Here is a 15,945-nt window from a genome sequence, read left to right as displayed (position 1 = left end):
AGTAAATGTAACTCGTTACTACCCACCTCTGGTTACATGACTCATGACGAAGAAAAATCTAAGTCACCTTCACTGGTAAAAAAATAAGTATTTCTTTTTTTAAATGTACATAACATATAACCAAATGTATCAAAGAGAATTACAAAAAAACTGCATGTTGCATCGAGGCAACATCGTACTTTAATGGAATCACATAAGGTCATGCAGGCATAGGTTAGAGTACAAGTATATGATATTTGTAAGGAAAAGAGCTATAATTATCTAATCTGTTATCTAATTATACTAATCTGTTTCTATTTTTGGTTGATTTTATAATGCATTTCTAAGAATAGTAAAGTGCATTCTATATCTGCACATTTATGATTTTTCTGTTGTTGAGGATTGCTAAGCTTTCTCAACTTTCACAAGCAGCTGAGATGCTGTGTGCTTATGCACATTCAGGTCCATGTGTGTGTACCCATGCTTGTAAGGATAGCGTTATGGTGGTTTTTAATATTTTACCTGAAACAACCCTGACTGTAATGTTTAAGTATGATTACTTGATATGATGGTTTGGCTATATCTGAGATCCACAATGGTACAAGGATGCCTTGGAAGGGATTTCAAACCTGTCCTGGTGGACCCCCACCAGGCACCCAATTCAGGTCTTGCAGTCTCTATACTAATGAGCTGAGATGAATCAGGTGTGTTAGATAAGGGAGACATACAAAATCTATATATATATTGTTGTTGCAATGTTGCCTTGAGGCAACAAACTTTAAATTAATAAATACATTTAAAAATTCTGAAAATGTTTATTGATATTGTTATAGTGTCAAATTTTAAGCAGGAAAACATATCACAAATATGTTTGTTTTCTTTGATATCATATTACATACAAAAAATGTTTTTATTGTCTTTTTACAATAGCATTTGTTTTTTTTTTTGTTTTTTTACTTCTCATTAATATTTACATCATCTAGGCTCCCATATTAAATAAATAAATAACATTTCACTTGAACTTCGTCATCTTTTTGTTTCTCCTCACAATTTGTGTGTGTACACCTTTACTGTTTTTTTCTAGAGGAACAAACAGACAAGGCAGTCAGGTAGTCTATTGCCTACTGCAACAAAACAGGTTAGACCAGACTCGATCTAAATACCAGTCTTTTAAATGACTACACAGATGTAAATATCTTAAAATGTCCCACTTTATCTTCTGCTCAAAAAATGTGTGTGGCAGTGCCATGGTACAGTTAATGTGTCATATGGTAATAGTGTGATTTGAAATATATGCAACCGTACGATCCATGTATGACAATGGGCATATTATTGACACAATGAGTCTAAAGCTTGAACACACTTGATCGTTTTATTCATTTTTAAATGGATGAGCTAAAGCACCTCTTTAAGTTGATTCATAGAATGCCCAGGGCCAGAGGCAAGAAAAAGTCTGAGGAAAAAAATAAAAATAATAATGTCAGAAATATGAGAATTATAATAAGAATATATACGGCCTATTTTATTATTGGTGTTATTGTATTAGTCGTTTCAATATTTTGTTTTTTATATTTATTTATTTATTTTAACGTTTTAAATGAGTGTGTCTAACTCTAAACACACCCTGAGCAGGAATTCATTTCTTAGTGCGTCCAAAATATCGCTCTACATATTGACACGTCGTCACATTAAGTGTGGGTACGTGTAAAACAGGGCAGGTCTGATGTACAAAACGCCAGCAGGAACTACGGATTTAAAGTAGGATGTGTAAACCCTAGTGGAAGACATGAACACAGTTGTGTGTATGCTCAGAAGTATCACCAGAGAACTGTCGAGGTAAACCTTTAGGAATATCGAAACGAGGGAGTGAACAAAACATTCGAGAGGACCGAGTAGCACGTGTGATGACAAACTTTGCGACGCCGATCTCAGTGGAACTTTAACGCGACTGTTTCAGAACGTCATTTGAAACGAAGGCTCTAATATCATGGGTCTAATATGCCTTTGAGTGTAAAATCGCGGAAGTTTGCCTGGATAGCAGAGTTTAGTCGAAATGTTGCCACGCAGTCTTTCATTTAGTTCGGGATGCCCTTCTGTGGATACATTTAGATTTGGCAAACTCTGTGTCTTGCACTGACTGCATGTACTAACAAGTTTATGTGCACTCAAATTATTTATTTACAGCAGTCGTGAGTGGAATGAACATCGTCTGTAAATCTCATAGACCGTGGTAAATCCAGGTAATCCACAATCAAATCCCGTTTTTTATTATCGCGATAGCTTCAGTAGGCTAACGCATGTAACCACAGCGACACAGATTGGTTTCATTTTAGTTCTGCGGTTCATTTCCTGCTTCTTTCGCGGGTTCTACGCTATGCATGTTGTTTAAAACTGATTCCATTTTTAGCTGCGTTAACATAAATTATGTCTCTGTTTCTAATTTGTTTCCGATTTCTTAATATTTCAGGAAGTCACCTCAGTTTTAGAATGTGGAACCACTCTTTCAGCGCTGAACTGAGCGTGAACTGAAAAGACTTGGAAAGACTTTATAGCATTAAAATAATGAGGTTAAGGAAGTATTTAAGAGGCAATGGGAGAGTCCTGGCTTTTGTATTTATCGCATCTGTAATCTGGCTTTTTTTTGACATCGCAGCACTGCGAATCTCCATGAATGAAGCGAATCAGGATCTCAAAGAGAGAGAGATTGTACTAAAACAGGGAAGGAGGAAAGACAATGTGGAGCATGTGTTCAAAAATCCACTCCAAAAAGTAAACAAGAGGGATTTATTTAAAAATAGCAACCGGTTTGAAAGGAAAGTTGATCAGGTTTACAGAAAGTGGCCAAAGGTGAGGCCAGAAAATCAAACCAAAGTTAATCTAATTGTGAACTCAAATGTGAAAGGAACCATTATTAGCATCCCTGAAAAAATAAATCAGTCAAAAACTGTTGATATTTATGGCAATGTGAACAGTATCACTGCAAAGATAAACAAAATAAAAGCTGCTGTTAATGGACAGACAGAAGCAAATCCATATGTTAGGGCACATTTACTTACTAAAGCACTACCTGCTGTCCATCATAAAATCCATCCTTCTGTACTCAAAGAAGAGAGTGTAAAAAAAGGACATCACATTAATGACACACTAGCGATGTTGCAAAATGAAGTACATGCAGATGTGAGTTTACAAAATAACTTGATTAATGAATTGCTTAAAACGGTAGACAGTGACAAAGCGAATAACATTCTTGACTATACAGTGAAACATGTCAGTACTTTCAACAAAACAAAACCAGACATTATTAAAAATCTAAGTGAACTGAAGGACCCAGCTCGGAACCCAGCAGAGGAGGCAGTACGAGTACTGCACTCTACAAGTGTGCAGGTGAGGAGGTCAGGAGGGCATCATAAGGTTATGGCCCTAGATGTGACAGACAGGCCCAGAGATCCGAGGGCTGTGGGACAGTTTGGACAGCCTGCAAGTGTTCCCAGAGATAAAGAACTGGAGAGTCGTAGACGCTGGAGTGAAGGATTTTTTAATGTATTCCTGAGTGAACAGATACCAATAGACAGAGCGATCCCAGACACCAGACCTCAAATGTGAGTGTGAACCATAGATTCATTTATTTATTTATTTTTAGTCCTGCAGGTCATGGCACATTTTATGTTATGGCAAGAACATGTAACAATGAAACAGTATATGTGTAACAGCTTCTTATCCTGTGTTGTTTAGATGTTCAGAAAACCTTGTGCATGATGACCTGCCCAGTACCAGTGTGATCTTCTGTTTTGTGGATGAGGTCTGGTCCACTCTGCTGCGCTCCGTGCACAGTGTGCTCAACAGGTCTCCTCCACACCTGCTGAAAGAGATTATTCTGGTGGATGACTGCAGCACCAAAGGTTTGAGGAATTTGCTCACATTTTAAAGATTTTTTTTACCTCAAGTTAATTGACAGGAATTACATCTAATAGTTAAAAGCTTTACACATAGTATTGAAATCCATTTTGGTTGATCCAAACTTACAAGAGAGCAGCACTAAATACAGTGGTAAACATGGTCCAAAACAAGCTTATGTATCACATACATCCATACAGTAGGTAGTTCGTTTTAAGGTACTACTTTGTTCATTTGAATTTCTGAAAATTTCTTAATTATTTTTCAAACTGTACTTGCTTAATCTGTGACGAAACATCACAAGTCCTAAAATATATCATAAAAAATGTAAGTGTAAATGACATTCATTTTTCAAGAGAATGTTGGTATAATATATGATTGGGGGACTTTGAAATTCACATTATACGCAATCTTATTATACGCATTCAGAGACAGCTAAATCAAGTCAAATATAATTTGACACAGTATGTAGAATGCTGTTAGCATGGTAAAGAAAGCACCCCTGATTACAAATGTGAAAACTGAAGAAAAAAAAATTAATGAGTAAATCTTTGTGGTTGTTGTAGCAACAATTAGTAGTTGTAAGAATAAATTGTACACCAAATACATAAAAAAAATTTTTTTTTAAAAGTGAAATAGGTGTTTCTTGATTTTTTGTTGTACATTTCTTTCAAACGGAAAGTTAAAACATCTGAACAGGAGTATATATATATATATATATAGTTTTTTTTTTTTTTACTGGTGGGAAAAGGTCATTCAAGTTAAATTTACAATTCACATTTTACATTTAACCATTTAGCAGACGCTTTTATCCAAAGCGACTTACAAATGAGAACAATAGAAGCAGTCAGCTCAACAAGAGAACAACAACAGTATACAAGTGCCATGACAAGTCTCAGTTAGTCTAGTATAGAACGCATAGCCAGGTGTTTTTTTTTTTTTTATAAATGAAAAGACAAGAAAAGGAAAAGTGCTAGTATTAGTTGGTTAAGTGCTGTCGAAAAAGATGAGTCTCTAGATGTTTCTTGAAAATGAGTAAAGACTCAGCTGTACGAATTGTGATTGGGAGGTCATTCCACCAGCTGGGCACAGTCCAGGAAAAGGTCCGTGAGAGTGATCTTGAACTTCTTTGGGATGGCACCACAAGGCGTCGTTCACTTGCAGAGCGCAAACTTCTGGAGGGCACATAAGATTTAACCAGTGAATTTAGGTATGTTGGTGCCGTGCCAGTGGTTGTCTTGTAGACAAGCATCAGTACCTTGAATTTGATGCGAGCGGCTACTGGTAGCCAGTGTAACCTGATGAGGAGAGGACTAACGTGAGCTTTTTTTGGCTTATTGAAGACAACCCTTGCTGCTGCATTCTGGATCAATTGCAGAGGCTTGACAGTACATGCAGGAAGGCCCGCCAGGAGAGCATTACAATATTCCAGTCTGGAGAGAACAAGAGCTTGGATAAGAAGTTGGGTGGCCTGCTCTGACAGGAAGGGTCTAATCTTCCTAATGTTGTATAAGGCAAACCTGCAGGACCGATTGTGTCGTTGTAGCAATGTGGTCTGTGAAGCTTAACTGTTGATCCATCACAACTCCTAGGTTTTTGGCTGTCCTCGAAGGAGTAATGGTTGACGAACCCAGCTGTATAGAGAAGTTATGATGAAGCAATGGGTTAGCTGGAATCAACAGGAGTTCTGTCTTCGTAAGGTTAAGCTGAAGGTGATGCTCATTCATCCAGCTAGAAATGTCACTCAGGTTGAAATGCGAGCAGCTACCATCGGGTCATCTGGTTGGAATGAGAAGTAGAGTTGGGTGTCATCAGCGTAGCAATGGTAAGAAAAGCCATGCTTCTGAATGACAGATCCTAATGACGTCATGTAGATGAGGAAGAGAAGTGGTCCAAGTACTGAGCCTTGAGGAACCCCAGTAGCAAGGTGTTGTGACTTAGAAACATCACCCCTCCAAGACACACTGAAGGATCTGTCAGAGAGGTAAGACTTAACCCACTGGAGTGCGGTTCCAGAGATGCCCATCTTTCTGAGGGTGGACAGGAGAATCTGGTAATTAACGGTGTCAAAAGCAGCAGACAGGTCCAGTAAGATGAGTACTGAGGATTTTTAAGCTGCTCTTGCTAGTCGCAGGGCTTCAGTAACTGAGAGCAGAGCAGTCTCAGTTGAGTGGCCACTTTTGAAGCCAGATTGGTTGCTGTCCAGGAGGTTGTTCTGTACAAGGAACATAGAAAGCTGGTTGAACACAGCTCGCTGAAAACTGCAGAGTCGTCCGCTGTAAGAGTCGATGGAGGAGGTGTTGGCGGCGGATTAAGAAGAGAAGAGAAAGTCTTGAAGAGTGTCCGAGCGTCACAACAGCTGTTAATTTTGTTGTGGTAGTAGGATGTTTTAGCCGTGAAGACATTTGCAGAGAAGGAAGAGAGGAGAGACTGATACACACTGAGGTCGGTAGAGTTTCTTGATTTCTGCCATTTCCTCTCTGCAGCCCTGAGTTTAGAGCGATGTTCACGGAGAACCTCGGACAGCCAGGGGGCAGATGGGGCGGTGCGTGCTGGTCTAGACAACAGTGGGCAAAAGTTGTCCAAGCAAGATGTTAAAGTAGAGCAAAGAGTGTCCGTAGCGCTGTTCGTGTCCAGAGCTGAAAACTGAGAGTGCAGGAAGCGAGGATGAAACCACAGAAGATAGGCAAGATGGAGAGAGTGAGCGTAGGTTCCGTCGAAAGGTGACCTGCGTTGGAGTGTGAGCCGTTTCAGGAGTAAGTGCTAGGTTAGCAGTAATGAGGAAGTGGTCTGAGGTGTGCAGTGGAGCAACTGAAGAGTTGTCCACAGAGCAACAGCGCGTGTAGATGAGGTCCAGTTGGTTGCCTGATTTGTGAATGAAGTTAAAGTTAAATGTTATTATATTTTGATCTTTAAATTGAAAAGTTTTTTTTTTACGCATATTTTCTTTAAAATTGTCATAAAATAGAGAAAAGTACCTCCAATTTGAAGAATATTTTTTTAAGGTGTTAGTCCTCACATTTCTGGATTTTTGTTTCTCTATGAAGAATCTTATTTCAGTTTTTTTTTTTCTCTAGACTACCTGATGGAACAGTTGGATGTTTATATGTCTCAGTTCCCTAAAGTACGAATCATCCGTCTAAAAGAGAGACAAGGCCTAATCAGAGCCAGGATAACAGGGGCCGCCGCTGCTACAGGTAGTGTACACTCACATTCAGTTCAATTCAGTTTAGCAGCAAATCTTCAGTCCATGGATTTGTGCTTAATTTAATCAGTTTGGAATACACTGAATGGACATTTCCATTATTCATACTATAAACAATGCATAATCGTTTTAGTGTTTGGCCTTATTGGTTGTTTTAGCTGATGTTGTTTTACTTGCAGGTGAAGTGTTGACATTCCTGGACTCTCACATTGAGTGTAATGTGGGGTGGCTAGAGCCATTGTTAGAAAGAATTTACCTCGACCACAAAAAAGTGGTCTGTCCTGTTATTGAGGTCATCAGTGATAAGGACATGAGGTAAGGAAGTTTATTCAGTAATGCAATTAAATAAATGTTGTGCTCCCTATTTTGTACAAGGCACAAAGTATACTTTGGTGCTACTACATTACCTTAGCACATATCCATGTCCCTGTGAGACTCAATATCCCTTTCCAATGTATCATTCCTCAACTGCTGCACTGAACTGTTAAACTTCATGCACTACAGTGTATTCATTTATTTTTTGTCCACGCAGTTACATGCTTGTTGATAACTTCCAAAGAGGCATTTTCAGATGGCCGCTGGTGTTTGGCTGGAGCGCGCTACCTCAGGAATATATTAGAAAGAACCAGGTCAAGGATTCAGACCCCATCAGGTTAACATCAATGAAATGGCATACTCAATATATACTCATTGCAAGTTGGCCGATCAGATTTGCTGTCTCTAGTTATTTTATGTATAATAAGTACATCTGTCAAATTCGTACCATAATGATGAGGTTTGTGGCTCAGACACCAAAATGATTTATTTATTTGTTAAGATTTGATTAGTGTATATATATATATATATATATATATATATATATATATATATATATATATATATATATATATATATATATATATATATATATATATATATATATATATATATATTATTAGATTCTTTGATTAGTATAGTTGTACTTTTTTACAGGTTACAAAGAAAAGAGTTTTATATTTTATAGGGTTTTACTGAATCACCCGATTCACTACAAACATTCACAAGTTTTATTATCTTTCATTAAAATCTGTCTCTCAACAGAAAGAGATGTTAAACATTAAGTTTCCCCACAAGTTACAGGAAATCAGATTATTATTTCCCCTTGATTTTGTCAACTGAGCTTGACTTTTATTAAGGTAAAAGAAAAACACCAAATCCTTACATCATTAGGGATCTAGCAATGCATAATGTAAGTGAATTTCTCGTTCTTCATCAGAACATATCAAAGCATTAAATCATTTGTTCACTAATGTATCCTATCCAGTAAATGGGTGCTGTCAGAAGCATCATAATAATCCACAAATAATTGACATGACTCCAGTCAATCAATTAACATCTAGTGAAGTGAAAAGACGTGAGGTTGATAAACAAATAAATCAAGGGTTTTTTTTGTTGTTGTTTTTTTAACTCTTGCATTGCATCAAGCTAAAATATGAGTATTCATAATATTGCTTTTTAAAATATCTATGTTTTTACAAACACTGCTTTTCACTTCACAATAATTTAATATATGAACTGATATATGAATAATTTAATATATGAGTCATATCGATTACTTGTGGATTATTATGATGCTTTTATCATCTGTTTGAGTGAGGTAACACCTCTCATACTGACGGCACCCATTCACTGCAGAGGATCCATTGGTGAGCAAGTGATGAAATGCTAAATTTCTCCAATCTTTTCTGATGCAGAATTAAACTCATCTACATCTTGGATGACTTGAAGCTAATTACATTTTGAGCAAATGTACATTTTTGGTTGAATTACTGCTTTAATGTGTTTATCAAATTTGGTGGAAATCGACCACAAGGTTATTCCATATGTGCGTTTTTGCAAATAACTCTGCAGCTATAATGGTTAAAATCAAAATTCATTCCAATTCCTTCAGTGCCCTTGAATCGGTCATTCATGTATTTGTTTATTTACGTGTGAAGTTTTTCACCATTTTGAGTTAAAATAATATTAATTATAATATTTTTTTAAACAAAATGTTATATTCCCAATCTTGAGATGCCCCTGACAATCAAAACAATTTTGATAATTTGGTAACAACTTTATAAAAATGTTAATTAGTTAATTTAAATTAATACATTAACCAATATTAACTAACAATGAGCAATACATTACAGTATTTATTCTTCTTTGTTAACATTAATTAATAAAAGTACAAGCTCAGGTCCAATAACTAATATGAACAGATAAATCTTTGGATTTATATATGTATTAGTAAATGTTGCAATTAATTTGAACTGACATTAATAAATGCTTTACAAGTATGTTTCATTGTTAGTTCATGTTAACTGATGTGGTTAATTAATGTTAACAAATGGAACCTTTTTATATGATACTGTGCACATATGGGCCAATAAATTTGTCTTGTCACAAATTTTGTGAACCTTGTTATGTTGTAAATGCAGTGTTCAAAGTTCACAAAGCCTACACACGGACAACTAGACATTCTGAGTACATGTTCAATTTCATGAATTTGCTCGGAGGATAAACAGCAGTTCCTAAAATATCAACAATTTTATATCAATAGGAATGAAAGCAATCAAGGCCATTATACAAAACATTGTCCACCAGAGAGAGCCACAGGATAAATAATCATTTTAGGACTCTTTTTGACATTTTGCACTGATATGCTGTACTCCATTATACAGTGTTATGTTTGTTTCTTAGGATTAAATGTTTTTTTTAAAGTTAAACTTTTAGCCTGGTCTGCCCCAGTGTTAAAGACATGGAACACACATGAATGGAACATCATTGTGTGACTGTATAATTGGTATTCATGTTTAAGCAGATACACACTAACAATTTGACCATCGAGAGTATTATATATATATATATATATATATATATATCGTCTTGGTTACGTACGTAACCCTCGTTCCCTGATGGAGGGAACGGAGACGTTATGTCGAACGACATATGGGGTCTCACTTGGGAGGCCAATCATCTCTGAATTTAAGAGAAAACGCCAATGAAAATTGGCTAGTGGATTAACACACCTGAGCCAATCCCCGAGCCACGGGTATAAATAGGGCGACAGGTGCATCCACTCATTAGGTTTTACGCTGAGGAGACGAGAACGTGTCCCGGCAACAGCGAACGGTTCAAGGTTGTGGCATGGGGACATAACGTCTCTGTTCCCTCCATCAGGGAACGAGGGTTACGTACGTAACCGAGACGTTCCCTATCTGTCGGTCACTACGAGTTATGTCGAATGACATATGGGGTCCTATGGAAAACGCCACAACCTGAACATCGTCACAACCCTGTGGCGCTGCAATTGTCGACAAGCCCTGGCGTGCCACAAAAGCTACGCTTAAGGTCGTAACCTTCCCAAAGCCCCAGGGCAAATTCACTGACCTTGGTACCGAAGGGGCCAAAGGGTGAGTACATCGCTGCTGGAGAAGGCCACGCTGCTGTTCCGCCCACATAAGTTAATGGAAGGGATTTCAACCTTCAGAGAAACATTGCTTCAAATCTTCCCTATTTGTTCTTTCAGCTTTGGCAAGACAATGGGGAAGCGAGCCTAGGAAAAGGTCGCTACGGAGACCACATCCTACCCGTAGGGAGGTGACATGTGGATATACCGATATGGACTGACCCAGGGGGCAGTACTACATATGGAAGGGGTCTCTGAGGCAGGTCCTACCTTGGGGTAGGGATGTAACGGCTGCCAGAAGAGACTGACAGAACGGGTCTGTCAAGGGAAGACACGGGTTTGCCAAGAGGGAAACCTTACCGTGGAAGAATACCCATATGGGATTACCCGTAGGGAACCAAGCCATATGAACACCTAGCCCAGTACAGGGGCTGACCGGAACTCCGGGCATGCTAACACCAGTACTGGGCCTGGCGACAGACTGCTCCGCCAAGTCTGACTGCCGAGGGTGCTGGAGGATGCTCGACCAGGGTACGCCAACCGGGGAACTCTACTGGGAGAAGAAAGGCGCTCACATCCCCGTGTTAGGGGGAATGGCGCAGCAAGCGTGACACCCAGCCAGCCCTTCCCGCCAATTACCTGTTACCCAACACACGGGAAGAAACTGGCTCCACACGGAGGTTGTAAAACCTCGCAAAGGTGTTAGGTGTCGCCCAGCCCGCAGCTCGACAGATGTCTGCCAGAGAGGCGCCGTGCGCCAGTGCATAGGAGGAGGCCACACTCCGTGTGGAGTGGGCCCTCACCCCCAGGGGGCACGGCTCGCCTTGGGAATGGTAAGCCAAGGCAATGGCATCCACTATCCAGTGGGCTTACCTCTGCTTAGAGACAGCCTTCCCCTTCTGCTGACCTCCAAAGCAGACTAGGAGCTGCTCAGAGCTTCTAAAGCTCTGGGTGCGGCCCACGTATATGCGAAGCGCTCTTACGGGACACAGCGACGCCAAGGCTGGATCTGCCTCCTCCAGGGGCAGCGCTTGCAGGTTCACCACCTGGTCTCGGAAGGGAGTGGTGGGAACCTAGGGCACGTATCCAGGCCGGGGTCTCAGGACAACGTGAGAGTAGGCCAGCCCGAACACAAGGCACTCTTCACTTACCGAAAATGCTTGGAGGTCCCCGACCCTCTTAATGGAAGTGAGCGCAATCAGAAGCGCTGTCTTGAGAGACAGGAACTTAAGCTCAACTGAATCCAGCGGCTCAAAGGGACCCCTCTGGAGTCCCGCCAGGACAATAGAGAGGTCCCAGGAGGGAATCAGGGGTGTCCTAGGAGGATGTAACCTTCTGGCACCCCTCAGGAACCTAACGATCAGGTAATGCCTCCCCAGGGACCGGCCGTCCACTGCATCGTGATGGGCTGCAATGGCAGCCACATACACTTTCAGGGTGGAGGGTGACAGCCCACGCTCCAACCTTTCTTGCAGGAAAGAAAGCACGACTCTGACCGGGCATCTCCGGGGGTCTTCTCTGTGAGAAGAACACCAATTCGTGAACAGACTCCACTTCAGAGCATAGGCCTGCCTCGTAGAAGGGGCTCTAGCCTGAGTGATAGTGTCTACCACCGCTGGGGGCGGATCACTTAGGTCTGCCGCGTCCCATCCAGGAACATGGAGGTTCCAGAGATCTGGACGCAGGTGCCAAATGGTGCCAAGCCCCTGAGAGAGAAGGTCTCTCCTCAGGGGGATGCGCCAGGGAGGGGCTGTCACGAGGAGCATGAGTTCCGAAAACCAGGTCCGGGTGGGCCAATAAGGCGCAACCAACAGGACCTGTTCCTCGTCCTCCCTGACCTTGCACAGTGTCTGTGCGAGCAGGCTCACTGGGGGAAACGCATACTTGCGTAAAGCCCGAGGCCAGCTGTGTGCCAGTGCATCTGTGCCCAGGGGGGCCTGGGACAGGGAATAGTACAGCTAGCAGTGGGAGGACTCGTGGGAAGCAAACGGGTCTACCTGGGCTTCCCCGAATTGACTCCAGATCAGCTGGACCGTCTGGGGATGGAGTCGCCATTCCCTGGGGAAAGTGAGCTGTCGTGAGAGCGCGTCGGCTGCACGATTGAGCTCCCCCGGGATGTGGATAGCGCGCAGCAACTTGAGCCACGTCTGACTCCAGAGGAGGAGATGGCGGGCGAGTTGAGACATGCGACGTGATTGTAGACCGCCCTGTCGGTTGATGTACGAAACAGCCGCAGTGTTGTCCGTGCGGACCAACACGTGCTTGTCTGTAAGCTGTAAGCCTTGGCAGCGAGCGCAGCCGACAGTTTACAGGCCTTGGACGGGAGACGCGGACGATTCCTCCAAGTGGCGGCGTTTTGTGGGCACAGGTGCACCGCAACCGCTCTCTCCACCTGGGGAACATCCACGTACCCCCTGGCTGCCCCGCCATCGAGGGTGGTGAGGATGGAAGAGGGAGACGAGCGGCTTCTGGCCGTGAAAGGGGCCGTCCACGACTTCGTCACCTCTTCATGCACCTCCGGGAAGAAAGGCACCGGAGCAGAACGAGGTTGTGAGCCGCGTCCCACGCCGAGAAACCAATCATCCAGCCGCGAGGGCTCGGGACTGGGCGATGTAGTCACCTCCAGCCCGATACTCACGGCTGCCCGGGCAAGCATGGCCGACAACTCCAAGTCAGATTCGGCAGCAGCGACAACACCCGAGGGGGGCAGCCCCGCCGAATCCTCATCCTCAGAGGTCGATAACCCATCCCCCGATGCAGCGTTCGACATCTGATCGAAACGGCGAAAACGGCATCTTGAAAAAGACGCAAATCGCCTGTGATTTGCTCTTTTAGAAAACTGTCTCTTTTAGCCGAAGCGCCCAGGGGAATCGCCGTCACAGGGACACCGCTGTACCGCGCCGTCACACCGACCAGGAACAGCTTCTTTAAAACAAAGATGAATGGCTTTGTAGTGACTGCTCTCATCGACTACTCGGCTCCGAAGCAAAAATCTAATGAGTGGATGCACCTGTCGCCCTATTTATAACCGTGGCTCGGGGAGTGGCTCAGGTGTGTTAATCCACTAGCCAATTTTCATTGGCGTTTTCTCTTAAATTCAGAGATGATTGGCATCCCAAGTGAGACCCCATATGTCGTTCGACATAACTCGTAGTGACCGACAGATAGGGAAATATATATATATATATATATATATATATATATATATATATATATATATATATATATATATATATATATATATATATAAACTGTAGTTTAAGGTGACAGTGTATTGTAGTTTTTCTTTTCTTGCACAGATGTCCTGTTATGGCAGGGGGTCTTTTCTCAATAGACAAGAACTATTTCTATGAGCTGGGGGCATATGATCCAGGCCTGGATGTCTGGGGTGGGGAAAACATGGAAATCTCTTTCAAGGTAAATAAGCCATATGCTCAGACATTTTCCCCCAGTTTTACAGACAAGGCTTTAAGCCTAGTCACAGAGTAAAATGTAAGTCCGAATTGTTTCAACTGAAAGAAACTTGCAACGATTGATGTTAAAATATACCACTGCCTTTATTTTGTCTAAAGATGCACACCATTAAGGTTTTTCATTTTTATTTTATTTTTTCTAAGGCATGTTAATAAAAATGACTTAAATGTCCTAATCGATGGCCTAAACCTGGTTTAGTCTAACCCCTGTCTGTGAAAACAGGCCTTTGACTTTTAATGTACACACAGTATTAGGATGGTGTGTGCGAGTTAATGAGAGTCCAAAGCTGCTTCCCTTTAGTTAATAGAGCTTACATACATTTTGGGCAAACAGAATAATGTCTCAGCTTTTTGTTAATAGTTTAGGGACCTTAAATAAAAATAAAAAAATACATTCGATACGAGTCCTTTTTTGAACTTTTATTGAGCCATACTGAAATAATTGTTCCCTAATGGCAGCAGGTAATGTGTTATTTGCGCTGTAGATCTGGATGTGTGGTGGAGAGATTGAAATCATCCCCTGTTCACGTGTCGGACATATCTTCCGTGGCGATAACCCTTACAAGTTCCCCAAAAACCGTGTGAAGACAGTCGAAAGAAACTTGGCCAGAGTTGCAGAGGTGTGGCTGGATGAATATAAAGAGCTATTTTATGGCCATGGTTACCACCACCTGCTGGACAAAACTGAGATAGGAAATCTGACAGAACAGATTGAGCTGAGAAAAAAACTCAAGTGTAACAGCTTTAAATGGTACTTGGAGAATGTCTACCCGGATCTGGACGCCCCTCTGGTCAAAGCAGAAGGACTGGTAGGTAGAAGAAAGAAAGAAAAAAACCTTTATATAACTATCACTTCAAAAATATATTGTATTCACTGAATACACCTAATACCTCTGTTACTAATATTACAAACATACAAGGGTTTTTTTGTTTTTTCAGATTTTCAGTGTTGGAACCAGGAAATGTTTGGTATTTCACAGGGACATTTTATTTTTTGATAAATGTGATCTCAGTAATAAGGTAAATCCAAATCAAAGGTGGTATTTTTTTTTTTTTTTTTTATGTGCATATTCTATTTTACTGTATAATCTTTCATTGTAAAGCAATAGTCCAGTTTCAGTTTTTTTCATTCCTCACAGAGTCAACACTTCAGCTACACCTGGTTAAGGATGCTTCGACAGAACACTTCCTGTTTGGCTCCTCAGGAAAAAAAGATTATCATGGAACCATGTGAAAGCACTAAGCCACATCTCCGCTGGATACATAAGTCTAAAGGTTTAGTAAGTACAGCGCAAAATCTAATCTCTAGGGGTAGTACCATTGATAAGTTCATTAATAAATGGTGTGAATGGTGGGACAGGAAATATTAAATATTATCCAAATATAATTGTTCCTAATGTTTTAACAGAAATTGTATAAAGGACACTGAACTGACACTGTCAGCCCATACATAAAATCCTCTTTGCTTTTAGAAAATTTCATGTGAATTTCAGTATTGTTGAAGAATTGCTTTTGTCAAAAGGTGTTTTGTTTTAACAATGCATGTAGGCAGTAAGGTGTGTGCATGCGGTTGTGCATAAGGTGGCAATAATAATTTTGTGAGCCTTTTAAAATTATCTGTATTTCTGCATTGATTACTCATAAATCTAGTTTGATCTTTTTTTTTTTTCTTTTTTTTACAATTATAGTTAAATGCAATCTGACTACATTAATAACACATAAATTTACTTTTGTGTTATTTGCATTGAATATATTGATTAATGATTCACAGTGCAGGGTGAAGAAAGTAAGTGAAACCTTGGATTTAGTAAAACTGCAGGTCCACCTTTAGCAGCAAAAGCTCCACATCTAAGTTTTGAAGACTTTTGACCAATTATTTTGGGGATTTCTCCCCACAAATCTGTTTCAGTTTATTAATATTGGCATTGACAGAAAGGTGCCTGGAGTGGAGTCTGCATCTTAAT

At 40.9% G+C, this 15,945-nt stretch overlaps 2 protein-coding genes across 2 annotated transcripts in view; both read left to right on the top strand.

The window, feature by feature from the left end:
* The window catches only part of LOC132152622 (uncharacterized), a 254,545-nt gene that overhangs the window by 137,103 nt on the left and 101,497 nt on the right, over positions 1-15,945 (top strand). The window lies entirely within an intron of this gene.
* LOC132152359 (polypeptide N-acetylgalactosaminyltransferase 5-like) overlaps positions 2,542-15,945 on the top strand; it is a 19,655-nt gene continuing 6,251 nt past the window's right edge. The window contains exons 1-9 of the mRNA XM_059561125.1: positions 2,542-3,578; positions 3,712-3,878; positions 6,951-7,070; positions 7,258-7,393; positions 7,611-7,730; positions 13,808-13,925; positions 14,467-14,790; positions 14,921-15,001; positions 15,121-15,261. Coding sequence (XP_059417108.1) covers positions 2,542-3,578; positions 3,712-3,878; positions 6,951-7,070; positions 7,258-7,393; positions 7,611-7,730; positions 13,808-13,925; positions 14,467-14,790; positions 14,921-15,001; positions 15,121-15,261 — 2,244 coding nt within the window. The remainder of the gene's footprint in view (positions 3,579-3,711; positions 3,879-6,950; positions 7,071-7,257; positions 7,394-7,610; positions 7,731-13,807; positions 13,926-14,466; positions 14,791-14,920; positions 15,002-15,120; positions 15,262-15,945) is intronic.

The sequence above is a fragment of the Carassius carassius genome, chromosome 11, assembly GCF_963082965.1.
Source record: "Carassius carassius chromosome 11, fCarCar2.1, whole genome shotgun sequence".
Taxonomy (NCBI): domain Eukaryota; kingdom Metazoa; phylum Chordata; class Actinopteri; order Cypriniformes; family Cyprinidae; genus Carassius; species Carassius carassius.
Note: the sequence above shows the minus strand (reverse complement) of the source record. Positions and strands in the feature narration are given on the sequence as shown.